Source organism: Natrix helvetica, assembly GCF_964273705.1.
Source record: "Natrix helvetica genome assembly, chromosome: 8".
Lineage (NCBI taxonomy): Eukaryota > Metazoa > Chordata > Lepidosauria > Squamata > Natricidae > Natrix > Natrix helvetica.
The window spans coordinates 3,666,396-3,690,130 of NC_138559.1; the positions used below are offsets into that span (position 1 = coordinate 3,666,396).

General features: G+C 45.3%; 1 protein-coding gene across 1 annotated transcript in view; it reads left to right on the plus strand.

Annotated features, from left to right (window-relative positions):
- FER1L5 (fer-1 like family member 5) overlaps positions 1-23,735 on the plus strand; it is a gene marked incomplete at both ends in the record, with an annotated part of 116,643 nt that overhangs the window by 49,389 nt on the left and 43,519 nt on the right. The window contains 10 exons of the mRNA XM_081960703.1: positions 2,761-2,875; positions 4,352-4,454; positions 6,083-6,246; positions 7,194-7,367; positions 11,323-11,464; positions 16,646-16,723; positions 20,166-20,347; positions 21,434-21,595; positions 22,459-22,557; positions 23,419-23,580. Coding sequence (XP_081816829.1) covers positions 2,761-2,875; positions 4,352-4,454; positions 6,083-6,246; positions 7,194-7,367; positions 11,323-11,464; positions 16,646-16,723; positions 20,166-20,347; positions 21,434-21,595; positions 22,459-22,557; positions 23,419-23,580 — 1,381 coding nt within the window. The remainder of the gene's footprint in view (positions 1-2,760; positions 2,876-4,351; positions 4,455-6,082; positions 6,247-7,193; positions 7,368-11,322; positions 11,465-16,645; positions 16,724-20,165; positions 20,348-21,433; positions 21,596-22,458; positions 22,558-23,418; positions 23,581-23,735) is intronic.

Consider the following 23,735-nt stretch of genomic DNA (forward strand, 5'->3'; position numbering starts at 1 on the left):
CATTACCCAACTATGTAACATCATCAGTGCACCAAGGACAGTTCCACAGTTCAACCCCGAGTTACATATATTCTCTTTTACTGGAAGAATTTAGAAGCGCATATTTCAGGATTTAAATCCCCCCAAATAGCACCCGGGAAAGTTCTAATTATTACAAATCTTCTTTAACATAAAACTGCAATTTTTGTGCGTAAGTGCTCACGCAGATTCATACAAACATATAATTTAATCCACTTTTTGAAAGGGCTAAGGAGAAAATTTTAAGAAACCAAAGAACAAATTTAGCATTCAGTTCCACCTTAACATAGACTTAAGGAATTCTGTCCGGATCATATTGCCAAATTGCTGAATTTGCCTGCTTTTTATACAAGTCCAGAAGCCAAGATATTTTCTCTCGTTGTTGTTGTTGTTCTTGTTGTTGTTGTTCTTGTTAGTCACGAAGTTGTGTCCAACCCATCACGACCCCATGGACAACATTCCTCCAGGCCTTCCTGTCCTCTACCATCCTCTGGAGTCCATTTAAGATCACGCTGACTGCTTTGGTGACTTCATCCAGCCACCTCCTTTTCTATCGTCCCCTTCTTCTTTTGCCCCTCCATCCTTCCCAGCATTAGGCTCTTCTCCAGGAAGTCCTTCCTTCTCATTAGGTGGCCAAAGTATTTGAGTTTCCTCTTCAGGATCTGGCCTTCTAAAGTGCAGTCAGGGTTGATCTCCTCTAGGACTGATCACTTGGATTGCCTTGCAGCCCAAGGGATTCGCAGGAGTCTTCTCCAGCACCAGAGTTCAAAGGCCTCCATTTTTTGGTGCTCAGCCTTCCTTATGGTCCAATTTTCACAGCCATCCATTGCAACTGGGAAAACCATAGCCTGAACTAAATACACTTTTGTTAGCAACCATGGAACAAAGGTCTGTCCTTCAGGACATGTGCTTTCCATTTTAAAAATCCCTGTTGTGGCCCATCAGCTGCCAGCAGAGCTAGCAACATACTCAGAGAGTGAGGAGGTAAGGCAGGAACCTGGGCCAGTCCTGGAGTCTGGGGAAAGCTCTGACGAGGGCTCTGTGTCGGAGGCAGAGAGGGGGCCAGGGTCATCTGACATTTATCAGCTGCCTTTTGAGTTGGAGATAGGGGGAGAGGCAGAAGAACAGCTGGAGCCTGTTCCAGATGCACATATGCACAGAACTGTCAGGAGAATGCAACAATTAAGGAACAGAGGTTGACTCAGAAGTAAAGGCACAAGTGCATACCTAATGGCCCCTCCCATAGGGAATAAATAGGAGCAAAACGGGAGTGTTGATTGCAAGAGACAATTAGGTTGCTTATTATTGTGAGGATTTACTTTTTTGAGTTTGTGCCTCACAGAGACTTCTTGGCAGGTATTCCGTTTCATTATTTATTTATTTATTTATTTGATTTTATTTCTAGACCGCCCACTCTCCCCGAAGGGACTCGGGGCGGTGTACAGGTACCAAATTAAAAAACCTTACAAGTAATCATAAATATAGTTAAAAACAAATTAAACTTTAAACCCCTGTACACATTTATAAAAATTAAAAACTTAGCCTAAGACCAAAATTTAAAAATACAGGCTGGGGTGGGAGAGCTGGAATTAGGCCAAGCTGGCTAGATTAAACAGGTGGGTTTTGAGCTTCTTACGGAAGGAGCGGAGGTCCGTGGTTGTTCTAATATCAGGGGGAAGGTCATTCCAGAGGGTCGGGCCCATCACAGAGAAGGCCCTTCCCCTGGGCGTCGCCCGCTGGCACAGCCTAGTGGACGGCACCCGGAGGAGTCCCTGTCTGTGTGAGCGAATCGGCCGAAGGGATGTATGGGGCAGGATACGATCCCATTCAATATTTCATTCAATATTTCATTCAATGTTGGGTTTCTGGCTGTGTGTGTTTGTTCCTCGTGCTTCCTGCTGATTTTGTGAACTTCTCTTCCCGAGTGAGCTTTTGTGCATGTATTTCAGTTTGGCCTGGTGGAATTTAAGTTTGTTTGGTGGACTTATTTGTTGGAGCAACTTTCCGTCGTTTTATGGACCATTGGCCATTGCCTTGTGGACTAATCTTGGCCTGCTTGTGGCTGGATTTATTCGGGGCAGTTCTGAGGCTGGGTGAAGGGAATTGCTGGGGTACATTAATAAACTCTCTAAAGTACACACAAAAAGGGGTGTGGTGGCTCAGTGGTTAAGATGCTGAGTTTGTGAATCAGAAAGGTTGGCAGTTTGACAGTTTGAATCCCTAGCCTCGCATGATGGAGTGAGCACCAGTTATTTGTGCCAGCTTCTGCCAACCTAGCAGTTCGAAAGCACATAAAAAATGCAAGTAGAAAAATAGGAACCACCTTTGGTGGGAAGGTAACAGCGTTCTGTGCACCTTCGGCGTTGAGTCATGCCGGCCACATGACCATGGAGATTCTTTGGACAGTGCTGCCTCTTCGGCTTTGAAACAGAGTTGAACACCGCCCCCTAGAGTCGGGAACGACTAGCACATATATGCAAGGGGAACCTTTACCTTAAAGCACACGTGTGTGTGTGTGAGAGAGAGAGAGAGACAGACAGACACAGAGATACACAGAGAGAGAGAGAGAGACAGACAGACAGAGAGAGTGTGTGGCAGCACAGAGACCTTATTCCATCCCAGACAAATGGCTCTCCAGTCTTTTCTTGAAGACCTTCATTGATGGAGCACCCACAACTCTAGGAGAAAAGCTCTTCCACTGATGGCAGCCCAATCTTCCTGTTCCACTGTTCTTCTCACTAGGCTCTTGCTGGACAAAGAGACTAACCATTCCGAAGTGATGCAGGAAGTATACGAGAACCAGAGTCGACAGCCAAGCCGTCGATGGAAACCAGCCAAGATCCCTTACAGCAATGCGGTGAGTGGCTCAGGTTGTGTTGTGGCCTGCTAGCAGCCAGCAGAGCTGGTGGCAGACTCAGACAGTGAGGAGGTTGGGGAGGAGCATGGGCCAGTCCTGGAGGCTGGGGAAGGCTCTGATGAGGGCTCTGTGTCAGAGGCAGAGATGTGGCCAAGGCCGTCTGACAGTTATCAGCTGCCTTTGGTATTGGAGATCAGTGGGGCAGAAGAACAGCTGTAGCCTGTTCCCAATGTGTGCTTGTGCAGAGCTGCCAGGAGAAGGGAACAGTTAAGGAACGAGGGCCAATTTGGGAGTAAAGCCACAGGTGGATGGTGAATGGCCCCTCCCATAGGGAATAAAGAGGAGCAAAAGGGGAGGGGAGTTTGCAGGAGACAATTCATTCGCTTAATTAGGGTGAAGATTTGTTCGTGACTCTCAGAGACTCCTTGCCAAATATTTTCTTGTAGAGCATTGTGTTTGGAAGATATCGGCCTGGCAGCTCTCCAATACTAATGAGGTCTGTGGTTGTAAATTCACCCTTGGAAGACTGTTTGCTGAGACTTTGCTAGATGTGAATGAGAGGAATTCTCATTAGCTTAATAAAAAGGGGTTTTGTTGGGACAAGAAGTCTGTTTCGGGATTTGGTAAAGCCTAGGTCACAAGAGGTTGGGACTTATAAAAGAGAAATGAAGAAGAGATAAGCCAGGATTTGCTGGCAGGGACATCTCTTTGATGGCTGAAAGTGATTTTCCATTGGTAGGGGGACTGGAACACTCAAAATGGAGCGTACAAAACCTCCCGGCATTTGTTTCAAGGGTGTCTTTTTTTCAAGGTGAACTTAACTAGAAAGTCTTTAAAGCAAAAGTTTTGTAGAGTCTTAAAAAGCAGTCCCTATGACTCACGCATATTTCTTAGCAGCAATATGGTGGAGATTTTCTCCAAAGCACCAGAGAGCAGGACAAGAAACAACAGTTGGAAACTAACCAAAGAGAGAAGCAACCTGGAATTCCTAGTAGTGAGGACAATTAACCAGTGGGAAATCTTGCCACCAGAAATCGTGGGTACTCTATTACTGGAGGTTTTAAAGAAGAGATTGGACAGACACTTGTCTAAAATAGTATAGGTTCTCCTGCTTAAGCAATGGGTTGAACTAGAAGACCTCCAAGGTCCCTTCCAGCTCTATTCTGTTCTGTTCTGTTTCTTCTATTCTGTTCTATATTCTTTTCTGTTTTTCTATTCCATTCTATTCTTTCTTCTATTTTATTCTTCTATTTTATTCTATTTTTCTATTGTATTCTATTCTTTCTATTCTATTCTTATAGAATGTATCTTGTCTTTTTATGTACACTGAGAGTTTCTGAATTGAAGGCAAATACTAGTGACCAGCTTGCATATCTTGGCCTGGTTTATAAACTTCCGGAAGGTTGCATTTCAAATACATGTTTAGATCTTCCTTCCTCCCATTTCCTACTCCATGTTGTCCTTTGCCATTCTTAGAGTGGTGCTCCTACTCCCCGGAAAGAAGACATCTTGTGTCCTCCTGGATGGATCTTTGTAGAAGAATGGAAAGTGGAGTTGAACCGGGCCGTGGACGATGCTGGCAAGTATTCGGCTGCATCTATTTTATTTTATTTTATTTAGTTACTTAGTTAGTTTGTCAACATGTACAAGATAACAGGTATAAGTATAAACATGGACATGAGCACATGAAATATGTACGAATATACGGGGACAGTAGGACAGGAACAGTAGGCACGCTGGTGCACTTATGCACCCCCCCTTTATGGACCTCTTAAGAATGGAGTGAGGTCCATGGTAGAGAGTTTAAGGTTGAAGCTGTGGGAGTTTGAGGATGTAACAACAGAGTTGGGTAGAGCATGCCAGGTGTTGACCACTCTGTTGCTGAAGTTGCATTTTCTGCAATCGAGTTTGGAGCGGTTTACCTTGAGTTTCCATCGATTGTTTGCCCGTGTATTATTGAGGTTGAAGCTGAAGAAGTCATTGACAGGTAGGACATTGTAGCAGACAATTTTGTGTACGATGCTTAGGTCAGACCATAAGCAGCGTAGTTCTAGGTGTCCAGGTCCAAAATTAGCCTGGTGGCATAAGGGATTCTATTGTAAGCAGAGCAGCGGAGGACTCTTCTCGTGATACCTCTGGACCCTCTCAATTGTATTAATGTCCAATATACAGTGTTGATTCCATGGCAGACGAGCTGTATTCAAGAATTGGTCTGGCAAAGGTTTTGTATGCCCTAGTTAGCAATAAAATGTTGCCAGAGAAGCAGCTTTGCAAAATTAGATTAACTACTTTTAATGCCTTTTTGGCAATGCTGTTACAGTGCGCTCTGGGGCTTAGATCGTTTGAGATGACTACTCCTAGGTCCTTGAAAGAGTGAGGGTCATCCACGAGGTCATATCTGTATTCATACATAGAAAGATATTTATTTGGAAAATGCAGCCCAGATATTTAACTGAAGCAATTTTAAGCTGAAAGAGGGGAAGGGCAAACATTAGGTAGATAAATGACTGGGGATCATCCATCAAAGTTCTGGATGGAGAATTAGCAGTTTTTTTTTTTAAAATCTAGTAATATACAGAATCTTTACTCAATGCATGAACATTGTCTTATAGTTTCTTCTGGGCAGGAAGATAGGATTAGGGTTGGGGTTGGGGTTGGGTTGGGGTTGGAATTGGAGTTGGGGTTAAGGTTGGGGTTGGGGTTGAGTTGGGGTTAGGATTAGGATTGGGTTGGGTTGGGATTGGGATTAAGGTTGGGGTTAGGATTAGGGTTGGGTTGGGGTTGGGGTTAAGGTTGGCGTTAGGATTAGGGTTGGGTTGGGTTGGGGTTGGGGTTAAGGTTGGGGTTAGGATTAGGGTTGGGTTGGGGTGGGTTTGGAGTTGGGGTGGGGTTGTGGGTGGGGTTGGGGTTGGGTTGGGTTGGGGTTAAAGTTGTAGCTGGGTTAGGATTAGGGTTGCGTTGAGGTTAAGTTTGGGGTTAGAGTTAAGGTTGGAGTTAGGATTAAGGTTGGGGTTAGGGTTAAGGTTGGGGTTGGGGTTGTGGGGTGGATATGTGTTGGGGTTGGGGTTAGAGTTAAGGTTGGGGTTGGAGTTAGGGTAATTGACAGACATAAGTGGATCTGTAAGGGACAGAGTTTGAAGACAAGCATTGCTGCATTGTGCTTCCCTCATCTGCCCATGGGCCTCATGGCACCTCTTTCCTCCTTAGGGTGGGAGTATGGTATTGTCATCCCACCTGCTGAGTTTCCTCACTTCTGGAACGCCTCTGAGAAGACCTACCACACGCACCGGCGGCGACGTTGGCTCAGGAAGCGTTTCCGGAACCTCGGCAGGGAGACTCAACAAAACCAGATGGCCGCTTTCCTCCAGCTGGTATTGAATCTTACTCAGGGAGTGGGCATCAGAAGAAAGTCAGCAATGAATGAAGGTGGAACTTTGGAAGGGAAAACACTTTACCAGGCCTGTGGAAGGTGGCTAGTGCTGAGGGCAGGCTGACCCCGGGTGCAACCAAGGAGACTACACAGGAAACACTGAATGAAACTTAACATGAAGTTATTCTATCAAGGAGATGCTTCCATTACATCACCATCATAATTTATTAAATCTTATTTATTTTATTGATATCCCACCTTTATTATATTTACAAATAACTCAAAGCAGAGAACATATCCAAAAAACCTTCTCACAATAACCCAAGTGGTAGGTTGGACTGAGAGGGAGGGACTAGCCGAGCAAGCTTTCAAGACTAAGGCAGGACTAGAACTCAGAGTATCCTGGTGATTGGCCCAAAGTCACCTGGCTTTCAAGGCTAAAGTGGGACTAGGACTCAGAGTCTCCTGGCCCAAAGTCACCCAGCTGGCTTTCATAACTTGAACTGATGGTCTTCCGCTATCTATCCTGGTGCCATAAACCACTAGACCAAAGTATCTGCTTGACTTTTGATGACTCTGGGACATAGTCTGGTGTAGTGGTGAAGGTGCTGGCTTAGAAAGCAGAAGATGGTGAGTTCTAATTCCACTTTAGACCTAACAACCTGCCCCTGGATGAGTTTGGCCCAGTTCCTCTCTCCCAACTCAACCCACCTCACAGGATTGCTGTTGTAGGGGAAAGAGGAGGAGGAAAGAGCACAACATATGTTCCCCACTTCTTTCTAAAATAAATGATGATAAAAATGGGATGCCCATAAATAAATAAATTACAACTCTGATCCTTTGTCTCTCTATTGTCATAACCACTCTGGGTTACCAGCTTGAGAAAGGCTAAATTCTGACTAAAATTAGACTTCATAATCGGTAAATTTCTCCCTGTGGTTCATGCAGCACTCGGACGTTAAGCCAAAAGAGGAGGTCTGGGAATATGCTCCTCTCTACGGCTGGAGATTCCACCTCCACAGACAACCAGAAGATGTTTTCCGGCGACGCTGTTGGCGCAGGAAGCTCACTCCGGTGGCACCCAGCCTGGTGGCACCCATTTTCTACTTGGAAGGCTCCTTGGTAAGAAAAGGCAAAACCAGCATTCTCCAGATCAGGGGTCCCCAACCTTTTGGACCTCAGGGACCACTAAATTCATAATGTTAAATCCCATGGACCACTAATATGATCTGTCTAATGACTAGCTGGGTGGGCGTGGTTACATGGCCATGTGACTGGGTGGGCGTGGCCAACTCCATGTCACTCACATTGAGGGGCACCTCACAAGCCTCTACTTGTCTCTACCCTCCCAGCCACTCCTCGACTGCCCGCTCGGGCACCTTAGCGCCCCAGCAGGAAGCAGTTGTTGGAGCTAAGCAGCCATCAAGAGAAAGAGTTGGCAAAACAGCTGGCTCAGTTCAAATTGGATCTGACTGAGAATAGGCTTTCCAAACAGAGGGAGGACCTGCAGGAGTACAAAGCCAGGTACCAGTGCCTGGAGGCTCAGTGGGATGGTCAGCCAGTTCCAGGCCATGATGCAATCCCACTGGAACGAGGCCCTCCGGCTCTTTTCCACCAGTGGCACTTCCCTACAGCCTTTGCCCAAAGCCCCCCACCAGGAGGCCGAAGCAGACCCTAACTTGGAATTTCTGCCCCCTCCAACTCACACAAAAAGACCCCGAAGGGGTAGACTCTCTGAAACAACACAAACATTCATTGCACGTATCCATCCTGTAGTTCTGAGGGGGAGCCGGACCTTGCAGGGATTACGGAAACCTGGCTGGGCCACGAGGGGGGCTTACCCCTCGTGGAAATGTGCCCATAGGATACCGTGCATTCCATCAGCCTCGTGCCCGGGGTAGGGGTGGTGGGGTAGCGGTAATTATATGGGAAGGCCTGGAACCGAGAGAATTCACTATACCACAGATATCCGGGTGTGAGTCTCTAGGTGTGAGATGGGGCCCAGGGAGTCAGTTGGGCCTGCTGATTGTATACTTGGCTCCTCGCTATGCATCAGCGACCCTGCCAGAGCTCCTCGAGATGATTGCAGGGATGGCGGTTGAAACCCCCAAACTATTAGTTATGGGGGACTTCAACCTGCCATCGACGGGCGAGTCATTCGAGGCAGCTCGGGACTTCATGGCTTCCATGACAGCCATGGACCTGACCCAAATAATTCAGGGCCCCACACACGAGGGAGGCCACACGCTGGACCTTATTTTTATCTCTGGTCAGTGGAAGAGTGATCTGGGAATAGGGGATTTGGTCATTGCACCCCTGTCATGGTCAGATCACTCGCTTCTCCGGCTCAACTTCCCTGGCGTTATCCCCCATCGCGGGGAGGTGGAACTAGAAGGTCCTAGATGGTTCCGCCCCAGGCGACTGATGGAACCTGATAGGTTCCAGACGGAGCTTGGGCCACTTCCTGTAGCCCTGACCCGCTCCCGGATGGAGGACCTGGTGGCTGCATGGAACAGTGCGGCGGCCGGGGCCTTGGACCGGGTTGCGCCTTTGCGGCCTCTCCGGTGGCAGCGAACCACCCTGGTCCCTTGGTATACCGAGGAGCTAAGGGTGATGAAGCGCCACAAGAGACGCCTAGAGAGCAGATGGAGATCCTCTCGCTCCGAATCTGACCGAACACAGGTAAGAGCCTACTTACGGACCTACCTTGTGGCACTAAGGGTGGATAAGCGTCGATACTATGCCACTCTTTTTGCGTCTGCAGAAAACCGCCCTGCCGCCCTGTTTCGGGTGACCCGCTCCCTCCTTTCACAGAGGCCACGGGAAGCCCCTTTACAGGGTAGAGCAGAGGAATTTGGGGAATATCTGCAGGACAAAATCACTCAGATCCGGAGTGAATGGGTCTCCTTTAGTGATCCAGGGGAGACATCGGAGGCGAGTCTTGAGGGACCATTCTGGGAGGAGTTTGACTCTGTTGCCGCCGAGGATATGGACAGGTTACGTGGGCGACTGCGGGCCACCACATGTTTATTGGACCTGTGCCCCTCCTGGCTTGTACTGGCAGCCTGGGAGGTTACACGAGGCTGGCTCCAGGGACTAGTGAATGCTTCGTTGAGCGAGGGGTCCTTGCCAGCCGTCTTGAAAGAGGCGGTGGTGAGGCCCCTGCTTAAGAAGTCTTCTCTGGACCCAGTAGAGTTAGCCAATTATCGTCCCGTCTCCAACCTTCCCTTCCTAGCGAAGGTTGTTGAGAGTGTGGTGGCACAACAGTTCCCTCGACACCTGGAGGAAATTGATTATCTAGACCCGCGCCAGTCCGGTTTCCGGCCTGGTCACAGCACTGAGACGGCTTTGGTCGTGTTGGTGGATGATCTCTGGAGGGCGAAGGATGGGGGTTGCTCCTCCATCCTAGTCCTTTTAGATCTCTCAGCGGCTTTCGATACCATCGACCATGGTATCCTATTGCGTCGGCTGGAGGGGATGGGGGTGAGGGGCACCGTACTGCGGTGGTTCTCCTCCTACCTCTCCGGTCGGATGCAATGTGTGTTGGCAGGGGAGCAGAGGTCGACCTTGAGGCCGCTCACGTGCGGGGTGCCGCAGGGGTCGGTCCTCTCACCTCTCCTGTTCAACACATACATGAAACCGCTGGGCGAGATCATTCGAGGGTTCGGGGTTGAGTATCATCTGTATGCCGATGATACTCAGTTATATATCTCTACCCCGAATCACCCCAATGAAGCCGTCGAGGTGATGTCCCGGTGTCTGGAAGCCGTCCGGGTCTGGATGGGAGACAACAGACTCAAGCTCAACCCCTCCAAGAAAGAGTGGCTGTGGTTACCGGCGCCCCACTTCAGCCAGTGGGTTCCATCCCTGGCCATTGGGGGTGAGCAACTGCCCCCGGTGGATAGGGCACACAATTTGGGCGTCCTCCTAGATACCCGGCTGTCGCTGGATGACCATGTGACGGCCATGGCTAGGGGGGCGTTCCACCAGGTTCGCCTGGTGCGCCAATTGCGCCCCCTACTGGAGCGGGACGCCCTTCGCACAGTCACTCATGCCCTGGTGACGTCCCGCCTTGATTACTGCAATGCTCTCTACATGGGGCTCCCCTTGAGATGCACCCGAAGGCTGCAGCTGGTCCAGAATGCAGCCGCACGGACAATTATGGGGAGTACAAGGTACTCCCATATAACACCGCTCCTGCGTGGTCTGCACTGGCTACCTGTGGCTTTTCGGGTGCGTTTCAAGGTGTTGATTATCACCTTTAAAGCGCTCCATGGCTCAGGACCTAGTTATTTGCGGGATCGCATCCTACCCCACACATCCCTGCGACCAATTCGCTCCCACAGAGAGGGACTCCTCCGGGTACCATCCGCTAAGCAATGCGGGCGGGCGGTGCCCAGGAGTAGGGCCTTCTCTGTGATGGGCCCAACCCTCTGGAACGACCTCCCCCCCGATATTAGAATTACTGCTGATCTCCGCTCCTTCCGTAAGAAACTCAAGACCCACCTGTTCCAATTAGCTGGCCTGGCCCAATCACAATCATAAGTATAACCTAATCCTGACCTTCCTGGCTGGCATTTTAAATTTTTAAATTCTGGGGTATTTTAATTGGTTTTAATTGGTTTTAATTATCAGTTAGTTCATGACTATTGTACAGACTGTGTGTTTAATTTGTTTTATCTGGGGTTTTGTATTTTTGTTGTCTATTGTATATTTTATTTTTGTCTGTACCGAGTCCCTTCGGGGAGAGGGGGCGGTTCATAAATTTAATAAACTAAATTAAACTAAACTAGTTTGAGGACCCCTGATTTAGTGCAATATAAAAAAGGCAAATAATTTTTCTGAGGACCACCAACATTTTCTCACAGACTACCAGTGGTCCACGGACCACCAGTTGGTGACCACTGCTCCAGAGGGTGGAGGTCAAAAAGACAGGCATGATTAAAAGGGGATGGAGCTCAATCACATGGTGGCAACCTCCATCTTCATGTTCTGGGGATGTCCCTGCCAAAAGGAGAAGCCAAATGCAAACTTTTGCTTTCTCAAAGTTGCTTTATGAATATCTCCTTTATTTCAGGGCGTAGAGGTTGGTGGCCAACTGAAAAAGAACAAAACCGAAGCAGGAAAGAAAGATGAAAAAGAGGAACTTGAAGTAGAACCCCCGGCTTCCCAAGGCCTTTTGAAGATGAACACCCCTCTTCTCTTCTGCGTCTTCAAGAGTGAGTTCCCAGAACCATCTTTCTTCAGTTGAGGTCCTTCAGATGGGGTTTGCCTTCACACATTAGAAGACCCAACCAGAAATGTTAGGGAAGATTGCCTCAAGCAAGGACAGCCATAAATGATGTTCAATTTATCCAGTTTATCCTTTTGAAAACCATCCAACTAGTGGTGAAATCTAATATTTTTTGCCACCAGTTCTGTGGGCGTGGCTTGGTGGGGACTGTCATGTGACTGGGTGGGCATGGCCAACTTTTTCACTTTTTAAAGCATTTAAAGCAGGAAAAAAGCTTCCTTGGAAGAAAAAAACCGTGATTTTTACTATTGATTTGCAGAATCAACTACAATTGTCCCTACCGGTTCAGCCAAACTGGGCCGAACTGGGAGGATTTCACTCCTGCATCCAACTTAGTGTCATCAGCAAATTGGATGAGTTCCTCTTGTCTATTCCTTCATCTAAATCGTTTATGAAGATATTGAAGAGTACTTGGTCTAAGGTTCTGTAAAAATGATCAGTTATCCAGGTCCTAGTTGTCTCAAAGGTGCTTTTTCAGGAGGGAACTGGACTTTCTTGTTTTTTCTTTTGAAGATGTTTCACTTCTCATCCAAGAAGCTTCTTCAGCTCTGACAGGACAGTGGGGAATGGAAAGATTTATATGAGACAAAGGATTTATATGATGAGAAGTGAAACATCTTCCAAAGAAAAAATAAGAGAGTCCAGTTGCCTCCTGAAAAAAGCACCTTTGGGACATCCAGGACCTGGATGACTGAGAATGTCTAGACTTTTAACTATACAATTTGGGATGAAGACCCTTCGAATGGTGTGAGAGTAGGGATCGATTTCCAAAGGAAAAATTGCAGACTGCAGAAACCATTTGCACCACTCAGGTGACCCTGGTCCAAGTGCTTTAACAATCCTCTAAAAGGATGCAAATGACCGGCTGTCGGCAAGGAGTATCAATCCTTCCATTCTCCATTATCCTGTCAGAGCTGAAGAAGCTTCTTGGATGAAAAGTGAAACATCTTCAAAAGAAAAAACAAGAAAGTCCAGTTGCCTCTTGAAAAAGCACTTTTGGGACTACTGGGCCTAAGACAGAAGCTTGGGGTACCCCATTGCCTACTTCCCTCCATGTAGACATAGTTCCATTAAGGACTACACATTGGGTACAGTTGGTCAGCCAGTTACGAATCCATCTGGTAGTGATGCTATCCCACATTTTTCTAACTTACCAAGAAATAGGCTGTGGAACTCTACTCTGTCAAATGCCTTATTGAAATCCCAACTACAGGTAGTCCTCAACTTATGACCACAAATGAGCCCAGAATTTATGTTGCTAAGTGAGAAATGAGTTGAGGTTTGCCCCATTTTACGACATCTCTTGCCACGTTTGTTAAGTGAATCATTGCAGCTGTTAAATTAGTAATAGGGTTACTAAGTGAATCTAGCTTCCCCACGGACTTTTGCTTGTTGGAAGGTCGGAAAAGGGGGATCACACGATCCTGGGACACTGCAACCGTCATAGATATGAATCACTTGCCGAGCATTCGAATTTTGATCATGTGACCATGGGGATGCCCGATGGTCCTAAGTGTGAAAAACAGTCATAAGTCACTATTTTCTTTTTTAAAAAACATTTTATTTGTTTTTGAACAAAGACAAACAAACATTAAAATAAATAAATCTTCCATTACAAATTGTAGAAAGTGTGTCAGTTGGTTACAATATTTCCATGCATCTCTTCCATAGTCACCACCTGCTTTTCATATCAAATCGCATATTTTAAATTCACCTATATTCATGTACACCACGATTATTATATCTCAACCTTAATTTCACTATAATTGTTTTTACATCCTTTTATATATAATATTCAAAATCTAGAATAGGATTATATGATAACATTCTATTAAATTATCCTAAAATCATCCAATCACAATACATCTTTATGACATATTCTAGATAAAGCTTTTAAACCTCCTTTGGATTCTCCATATGTTGTTTATATAAAATTTCATATTATCAAACTAATATATCTATATGTATTGTTATCATTATTAATCATTATTTAACTATAACTATTGTCGCTTCATTTTATACATACTACTAGTAAACTAAATTTAGCTTAGTTTTGATTATACATTTTCATTGCATCAACCTGTATCTTTCCAGTAATAGTACGGTCTTATATCTCTTGTCATTTGTAGCATTAATGTTCTAGTTACTTTCTTAATAAGCCTTGTATAAACTTCTCTTGGCAACATGTTGTTCCTTTCATATCTCATAAAAGCTTGAAACCCAACATCTGTTCTTTCCATCAGCTTATCTTTGGTTATCGCTAGTGCTTTTGTCAAGATTTCTCTCCTTATCTCCATCAATTTTTCTCTCTTTTTTTCTTCTGTGCTTTGAAGTCTGGGGTAGAGTTCCAATCCATCTATCTCCCCTTTCCATATTCCGCTCTTGCCATTACCAACCATGCTCACTTTATTGTCCCAGTATCCACAGTTTTCTTACCTCTTTGCTCATTTTTTTCTTCCATCTTTTGAACTCTGTCCTCCACTTTCTTCATTTGGTAAACATCCTCAGTTTCTCCATCAGATTTCTCTGTTTTGTATTCCATATTCTCAATCTCTTTTCAATTCTCTCTGTCACAACTAATAGATTTTGAATTTCAAACATAATCATTTGCAATGTTACAGTTTCTTTTTCCTGCTGAGCCATTCCTTCAATTTTGAAGACACTGCCACTATAGGATTCAAGGCTATTTTAATAAACTTCAAACAGGTTCATTTATTATCTTTCAAGTCAAAATGTTGTCTTCCTTCCAATAGCTAGTGATAGAACTCCCAAAAGGCACCTGTATAAACAATGTGTGCTCTTCCTACTATCACTCTTAGTAAACAAACTGAAAGAATCTCAAGTGATCAAAGAGAAAGAAGAAAAAGCAATGTATCCAGCCTCCAGCCTTTAAGTGGCAGTGTAACTGCTTTTCCTCTTGTTGTTACAATCCTCTTTATAATCCTTCTTATTATCTTCTTTATATTCCAAGCTTAAGAAAGGAAAAAACCCTTAAATGGAGATCAAAAGCAATCCAATCAATCAAATATATATGAGAATTTTAATCCATAGGTGTAAGCAAAAGTGAAAAAAGAAGAAGAAAGAATTAATCCATTCAGTTTAAAAAATAGGGAGCCCCTGCAAAAGTTCCATCTGTGAAAAAAAATTAGAAACAGGATAACACATTAAAGTCTGTCACGATGTTAAAAAGTTTGCTAGGCCTGAACTGAATCAATTGACACTCAAGAGTTAAACTAAGAAAGAGTTATTGCGCAGGTCATAAAAGTTCTTATCTGAAAGTGATTTATTGCGCATGCGTTACACATTCCAAAATTCCTTTCTTCTTTGTCCGGCTGCCAAGCAGAGCTGGCAGACGGAGCTTTCATTATCAAAATGTAACAATTAGTTTATTTTACTTTTATTTACTTTTATTAAAGTTTGTTTGTTAATTAGAATACTTGTCAAAGACTTTTATTTATTTTCTTAATATCTCAAAAGATATGCGGAAGGGAATCAGCCCGATCCATTGATCTCAGATATCAGGCGTTTTTTTCCCCTGACAAAGTCAATGCTGATCAATCTCACCACCTACAGTCTTCTGTCTTCAATCTTAACTTAATTTAAATTTTTTTCTTGGGTAGTCTCTTCCTCTAATAATAAAATTTCCTCACTAATTTGACACACTTTCTCTTTCCACTTTCTTCCTGTTCCAGAGCTGTCCCAACTTCAGCAGCCTCATTAGCTGCATTTCTGTTGCTGAAAAAAAAAGGCTATTCCTGGATTTTTCAGGGACTTTGCGGTGTCCCTGAGATCAGCAGGAGGTGCCTTTCTCAATCACCATCTGTACTGGATGGTTTAGGTCCAAATGGACCATCCAGCGGCAGAAATATCAACTGCAATCTCAGAGCACCAAGATCGCACGTTGGGATGTCGTGACATCATCTCTCTTCCCCCCATAAGTCACTATTTTCAGCGATGTTGTAACTTCAGTCACTATATGAACTGTTGTAAATCGAGCACTATGTGTATAAGCATATATATACCTGTATTAATTAATCACAGACCATTCAGAATATGTAGCAGAGGGGGAACACTTGAGAGTTAACAAGGTTGTGCTACATGGTGCAAAGCTATTACAAAATCTAATTGTTTTGCTTCTTGTATATACCATTAGTATAAACCTAAAATGCTAAGATTTAGTTTTGCATTTACTGACAGCAAACAAAGCACAGGATTGACTGTGAACAGATATTATCTTATGGAACACCTAATAAATCACTGGTTTTGTGTTAAAACTTGACTCAATAATTATGAACCAATTAGGGCATCTTTAGGAAATCTGACACAAGGATTGTATTTGCACAATATTGGAAAAATGAGAACATGCCATCCGATGAGGATGTAATTTGAAAAATATTAGACCTTGCAGAGACAAAGAAGACACAGAATATTACTTGACATGGAATAGATTTTATGAGTGGTTAGAGATAAGAGGTACAAATTAGATGAAAAAAGATTATTGCTATTTATGAATTAAATATAAAGATGGTTTATGTTTATAAATATGCCAATATAATTAACAGAATTATGAATAAGCTGATTGTCAGGCCTGCAGCCACATTTTCTGTTGAATCTTTGGCCTGCCACACGTTCTTTTATTCTACTATGCATTTTCTATTGTGGGAAAATGGGAGGGGGTGGATAGTACGGAGTTAGATGCTATGTAGCCATAACAAAATCCTTGCTAGAAAGCCAAGGTCATTGCACCTCTGCACCTGACCGGAACTGGATGGGTGGAATTGCCAGCATGGCAGTGGAAGATTGGACCATGTGATGGACTTGTGGGCATGGGAGCAAGATCTTAAACTTTCAACTGGGTGGGGAAAACTGGGAAGCTTTCAGATTCGGGTTTTCTCAGATGTGCCAACATGACTCTCTTAATAAATTTGAACTTTGAGGAATGCCTCAGACTTTAATTTTGGATGCTATTTGGAACCCTGCCATTGATATAAAAAGAAATTGAGCCAAAATTATTCAGTTATATTATTACTATTGTTACTAGTATATGTATTAACATTTTCTTTTGTTCTCTCTTTGTTTTCTTTTTGTAAATGATACACCCTGACAGGTCCAGTGTACTTCCAGTTGCGCTGCTACATGTACCAAGCCAGGGATCTCCTGCAAAGCATTGTGAAAGGGACGGCGGGTGAGTTGTACAAAAGAGATGCTTCCTACATGCCCAGCCAAGATAAAATTAGTTCGCCCTTGCTCCCCTCTTTGACTATTGTGAACATTCTTATTAATTTACTCAGAGGTGTACAAAGGCATAAGTATTGTTCTTCCTTTGAAGTTGGGAGGAGATGGTGGCTTCTAGATTCCTCCCCGTGTGCTGGGATTAAGTTAATTTGGCTTAATGCAGCTTTTCTCTGTATCTCTATCTTCCCTATGGAAATAACTGTCCATTCCATGGGGAATTATCTAGACCAGAAGATGTAACAGAAAGGGAATTAAATTCAGTGCAATGTGACTATCCAAATCTATATTGTTGGACAGTCCTGAAACCAGGGATAGGATATAGCCGGTTTGAACCAGTCGGGTAAACAGGATACTTGAGGAACAGTTTTTATCCATGGGCTGTCAGACTCCTCAATGCGAAATAACATAGCTAAGTAATACGTTGGACGTGAAGGATTGGAGCGTAACATGCAACCTGTTCACATTGGTGTAATGGGACTGGGTGTTTGTTAATATGATTTATTTGGTTAGGGATATTTTTTTTTCTTTTGTCTTCACTGTGAGCTGTATTGTGTTGCAGATGAAATAAGAAACATGAGAGGATCAGATGTATATACTGTATTTTTCGCCCTATAAGACGCTCCGGAATATAAGACGCACCCAATTTTAAAGGAGGAAAATCTAGGGAAAAAAAAGATTTTTGGGCTCAATTGCCACTCAATTTTGGACTCAATTGTGGTCATAAGTTTTCTTTCTTTGTTTGTTTCTTTCATATCTCTCTCCCACTTTCTTTTTTTTTCTTTTCTTTTTTCATTTTTTTCTGCCTTTCTTTCTCTTTCTCTCTCTTTCTGTTTCTCTGTGTTTCTGTCTGTCTGTCTCTCTCTCTCTGTGTAGCTCTTTGTCTCTCTCTCCCTCCCCCCCTCTGTCTCTCTCTGTCATTCTTTCTGTGTGTCTGTCTGTCTGTCTCTGTATCTCTGTCTCTCTCTCTCTCCTCCCTCCTCCATCTGTCACTCTGTTGTGTGTGTCTGTCTGTCTCTCACTCTCCCTCCCTCCCTCCCTCCCTCTCTCTCTCTCTCTGTGTTTCTCTCTCCTCCCTTCCTCTCTGTCTGTCACTCTGTGTGTACATGTGTGTGTGTGTGTCTGTCTGTCTGTCTGTCACTCACTCAATCACTCACTCTGTGTGTGTGTGTGTGTCTGTGTGTGTGTGTGTGTGTGTCTCTGTCTGTCTGCCCCTCTCTCCATCCCAACTGGAGAACAACCTTTTCTGTCCCCTTACTAGCCCATCCGGGAAGATGAGGAACGTGAGGGGGATCCCTCCCCCACCCCGCGGATGGGCTCCGAACCAGCGGAGCCTCGTCCTTCTTTTTAAGCAGGCAGCTATCAGAGAGAAGAAAGCAGCGCGGCTTGTGCAGCCGAAGATCGCCTGCTTAAAGATCGCCTGCTTAAAGATCGCCTGCTTAAAAAGAAGCCTCGTCTTTCTCTTTAAGCAGGCGATCTTTAAGCAAGCGATCTTTAAGCAGGCGATCTTCGGCTGCACAAGCCGCGCTGCCTTCTTCTCTCTGATAGCTGCCTGCTTAAAAAGAAGGACAAGGCTCCGCTGGTTCGGAGCCCATCCGCGGGGGGGGAGGGATCCCCCTCGCGTTCCTCATCTTCCCGGATGGGCTAGTAAGGGGACAGAAAAGGTTGTTCTCCAGTTGGGACGGAGAGAGGGACAGACAGACAGAGATCGCCTGGTTAAAAAGGAGGAGGCTTCACTGATCTGGAGCCCATCCAGGAAGACGAGGAATGTGAGGGGGATCTCTCCCCCCACGGATGGAGCCTCCTCCTTCCAATTGGGGGATCCATGCAGAGGATTTCTCCCCCACCCCCCAATTGGAAACGAGGTGGCTGTCAAACCAAGGCAGCACCCCCCGCAGAAGAAGGAACAGGAGAGGAGTTCGCACCAGCTGCCGGCTGGCCAGAGCCCCCCCCCCCCCCCCGTTGGCTGCTCCCTCCTGAGCCATGCCCATGCCCCTGCCCGGCCTGCCTGCTGAGGAGGAGGAGGAGGTGGGGGCGCGTTGCTGAGAAGTGGGCAGGGCAGAGGTGGGCGCAGCGCTGCTGCCCTTGCCCTTAAGGGACATGCTGGCTGGCGTTGCTTCAGGGCGCCCTGACCGCCAGCTCCTCCATGCACAGCCCGTTCCCCCTCCCAAAAAAGACCGTTTTCTTTTTTAAAAACGCCTCTGCAGACGATCTTGAAAACCTGCGAGGTTGCTTTCGGAGGGGAAAGATGGGCAGCTGTGCAAAAGCTTGTTTTAAAGCTGCAGGCTCCAAGGCTGCAGGTGCCCAGGGAGGGCGGCAGGGGCAAATGCTGCCGCCTGCCCCCTCCCAAAGCAACATCGCAGGTTTTCAAGATAGTTCGGACAGGTGTTTTTTAAAAAGAAAACCCTGAAAAAGCTGCAAGATCTGGAGAGAGATCCGGCCAGCCCGAGAAGACATTTCATTTTTTGCATCGGGGCATGCTGCAAGGGGGGGGGGGAGTGAAGACCTTTTCCAGCTGGCGCAAAGGACTTCCCCGGACTTGCTTTAGTGAATACGGGCCCGCACCTCCACCACCACCAATCCGGAAAAGGTCTTTGCTCCCTCTCTCTTGCAGCAAGCCCCGATGCAAAAAAACGCCAAGGACTTGCGAGTGAGTGACAGGGGCGGAGCTTCCGGGTTCATTGACCAACCAGCAGAAACCCACCACTGCCCAGGTGGCTACATTCGGCCTATAAGACGCACCCAGATTTTCACCCTCTTTTTTGGAGTAAAAAAGTGCGTCTTATAGGGCGAAAAATACGGTAGTATGTATGAAAGATGTGTAAAATATGGATATGGATATAGTTATATAAGATATATATGTATTGATAAAGGAAACACAATGGAAATGTAAAACATGTAAAATGTGCTGCAAAGACGATATGCTTGTATAAATAAAATATTTAAAAAAGAAGAAGAAGAAGAAGAAGAAGCTTCTTCAGCTCTGACTGGATGGTGGGGAAAGTCAGAGCTGAAGAAGCTTCTTGGATGAGAATGAAACCTCTTCAAAGAAAAAGTAAGAAAGTCCAGTTGCCTCTTGAAAAAGATACCTTTGGGATAACCATGACAGTGGTGAAATCTAATTTTTTTCGCCACTGATTTTGTGGGCGTGCCTTGGTGGGGGAGGGTCATGTGACTGGGTGGGCATGGCCAACTTTTTTCCACTTTTTAAGGTATTTTTTACTGCCAATTCAAGCCAAACTGGGAGGATTTCACCCCTGAACCATGACCTGGATGACTGAGAATTTCTACACACTTTGACACCTTGAGTTATTTGTAAAACAAAAAATAATAGTAAAGACAGGGTACAAATTAAATAATAAGCAAAATGAAGTGAGGTTTTGTGTCTCTGACAGATCCTGTGGCCCATGTCTCTTTCCTTCATATGAGCCACTGCACCCACATTATCAACGGTACGCTGCACCCATGCTGGGATGAGACCCTTCTCTTTGAAGACATTTTGATTTATGGAGAGCCTCATGGGACGGCGCAGGATCCCCCCATAGTGGCAGTGGAGATCTTTGACTATGATTCAAGTGTACGTATGGAGGACTTTTCCATGGTTCATGAGAAGTGAGGTTCTCAAGGGAGGTACTAATAGCACTCTCTAAAGCAGTGATGGTGAACCTATGGCACGCGTGCCACGGGTGGCACGCGGAGCCATTTGTCAGGGCACGTGAGCTGAGTTCACCCTTTTTAAAGCCATTTTTTGCCCCCCCCAGGCTCTAGAGGCTATATAGGAGCCTGGGGAGGGCGAAAAGAGCCTCCCCTGCCCCCCCCCGGAGGCTCTCTGGAGGCTTCATGAGCTTCCCTGAAGCCTCTGGAGCACCAAACTCCATGAGGCAGGATGACATGATACCATTATTCCAGTATTAGAGGGGCTGCCAGAAAGATGAAGGGGTCAAATTATTTTCCAAAGCACCCAATGGCAGGACAAGAACTAATGGTTGGAAACTGATCAGAGAGAGAAGCAACCTGGAATTAAGGAGAAGCCTCCTAACAGTGAGGACAATTAACCAGTGGAACAGCTTGTCTCCAGAAATTGTGGATGCTCCATTACTGGATGTTTTAAAGAAGAGACTAGACAGTCACTTGCCTGAGATCGTATATGTTCTCCTGCTTGAGCAGGGGGCTGGACTAGAAGACCTCCAAGATCTCTTCCCGCTCTATTCTATTCTGAAAAGATGGCCCCAGATTACACCAAGAGGGTCATCTTGGTGTAATCAGAATGTAAACCTGTTTCCTTAGTCCTGCTTCAAAATATTCACCACTACACACCCACTGGTTCTTGTCATTTCAAGATGTACCTCATAGATCAGGGGTGTCCAACCCTGGTAACCTTAAGACTTGTGAACTTCAACTCCCAGAGTTCTGGCTGAGGAACTCTGGGAGTTGAAGTCCACAAGTCTTAAAGTTGCCAGGGTTGGAGACCCTGTCATAGAAGTTACAGAGAATTATAACTCACAAAGAACATCTAACTCTCCATATGGTAGAACATTCCCTAAATGCCTTCAACATCTGGCTGGTTATTGTATTATCTCACCCAACCTCCAGACGTGTTCTTCTTTGCTCTTGGCCACCTGGTTGCTATGCTTATCTGCTTTGTGTCACTTCCTTCTGATAGGCCCGATCCAATGATTTTATGGGAAGATGCATCTGCATTCCAATTGTGTGCCTGGATCTCAATTCACGAAAGATACCCCGTCTCCAGAAGCATCCTATCACCAAAAACGAAGAGGAGAATGGTTATCTCATGGCCGCTTTTGAGCTTCTCTTGGACAGGAAGGTAAAACAAACAAACAAACAACGCTACATGACATGTTTTTGAGAACTCTATAGGAACTGTCACAAGTACTATCAAAAAGATGTTGAGATCTAGAAAGAGTGTAGAGATGAGCAAACAAGATGATTAGGGGACTGGAAGCTCAAACATACGATGGATGGTTGCAGGGACTGGGCATGGCTAGTCTAGGGTAGAGAAGAAGCAGGGGAGACAGGATAGCAGTCTTCCAATATATGAGGGGTTGCCACAGAGAGGAGGGGGTCAAGCTATTCTCCAAAGCACCCAAAGGCCAGACAAGGAATAATGGATGGAAACTGACCAAGGAGGGATTCAACCTGGAAATAAGGAGGAATTTTCTGTCAGTGAGAACAATCAACCAGTGGAACAGAAGTTGCTTTCAGAAGTTGTGGGAGCTTCATCCCTGGAGGCTTTCAAGAAAAGACTGGACTGCCCCCTTCTCAAGCAGGAGACCCTATACCATTTCAGACAAGTGACTGTCCAGTCTCTTCTTAAAAACCTCCAGTGATGGAGCACCCACAACTTCTGAAGGAAACTTCTGTTCCACTGGTTAACTGTCCTCACTGTTAGGACTTTTCTCCTTAACTCCAGATTGCTTCTCTCCTTGAGTAGTTTCCAAGTCCAGTCCCTCTTGAACTCCATTAACTCTTATCAAGCACCAATTTAGTGCTGACTGACTAGATTCTTATGTATAGGCTTGAACAATAAGTCATCTGAACTGGAATTACGAGTCATCCTGATTCTTTGCACCTGACATGTGTTAATATCTCAGGAGGATGGTTCATGTATCTAGTTAGTACATTCATCTGAAAGCCAACTTCAGAAAGTTCTCCCTTTTCTTCTTCCAGGACGGATCCATGGGGAAACTTCCACCTCCTACTTGGAAAGATGGTGTATATACAATCCCCAAAGGAATCCGGCCCATTTTGCGGCTGATGGCTGTGGAGGTAAGCTTGTGAAACAGTTCAGGTGGCAAGCAGCAGAACTGAATTGGGGCAACGGGTCATGTGCCCACAGAGAGGGCACTGCATGTGCCATAGATTCGCCATCACAGCTCTAGTGCATGTGGGTGATAGATACAATGTGTCAGGGTTCCAAATAGCATCCAAAATACAATCAGAGTCTGAGGCAAAGTACTTCTCAAAGCTCCAATTTATTAAGAGAGCCATGTTGGCACATCTGGGAAAACTCGAATCTGAAAGCTTCCCAGTTTTCCCCACCCAGTTGAAAGTTCAAGATCTTGCCCCCACACCCATAAGTCCATCACATGGTCCAATCTCCCACTGCCATGCTGGCAGTTCCATCCATCCAGTTCCAGTTAGATGCAGAGGTGTAGAGACAAAGGATGACCTTGGCTTTCTAGAAAGAATTTTGTTATGGCTACATAGCATCTGTTCAATCCCCCCTCCCATTTTCCCACAATATAAAATGCATAGTAGAATAATAGAAAGTGTGGCAGGCCTGAGATCCAAAAGAAAAGATGGCTGCAGGCCTGACAGAGTGTATGCTAGACTTGGTTTGAGATACATGCACTAGCAAATCATCCAAAATACCAAGACTAGGAAACAGGGAGTTGGACTAGAGGACCTCCAAGGTCCCTTCCAACCACATTAATTATATGTCCTAAGTTCTATACCTCAGGAGAGAACCTTGGCAAAACCACTTCCATGTTGCTGCCAAGAAAGCTGTACAGAGAGAGATGTGCGCATGAAGTTATTAAGAACTGAAATCAACTGAGAGAGATGGGGGTGATCTTATACACAATCGATGGATGATTCAACTTACTCTTTTGCCAAACTTCCCCCCAGATTCTTGCCTGGGGTCTTCGAGACATGAAGAATTACAATCTGATGGTTGTGAACAATCCCAGCCTCATTGTAGAGTGTGGAGGAGAGTCCATTCAGACAACAACCATCAGGAACCTCCAGGAATACCCAAATTTCCCAATCAATATCTATCTCATGAAAGTGGTGAGTGGCATAAGCAAAGTTTAAGAAACTGAGGGAGGAGCAGAATACAGGTATTTATTTATTTGTTTGTTTGTTTGCTTTTATTTTGTCAAACATTTACAAGATAACATATACTGCATAAATATAAACATGGACAGGAGCACATGCCACACTTT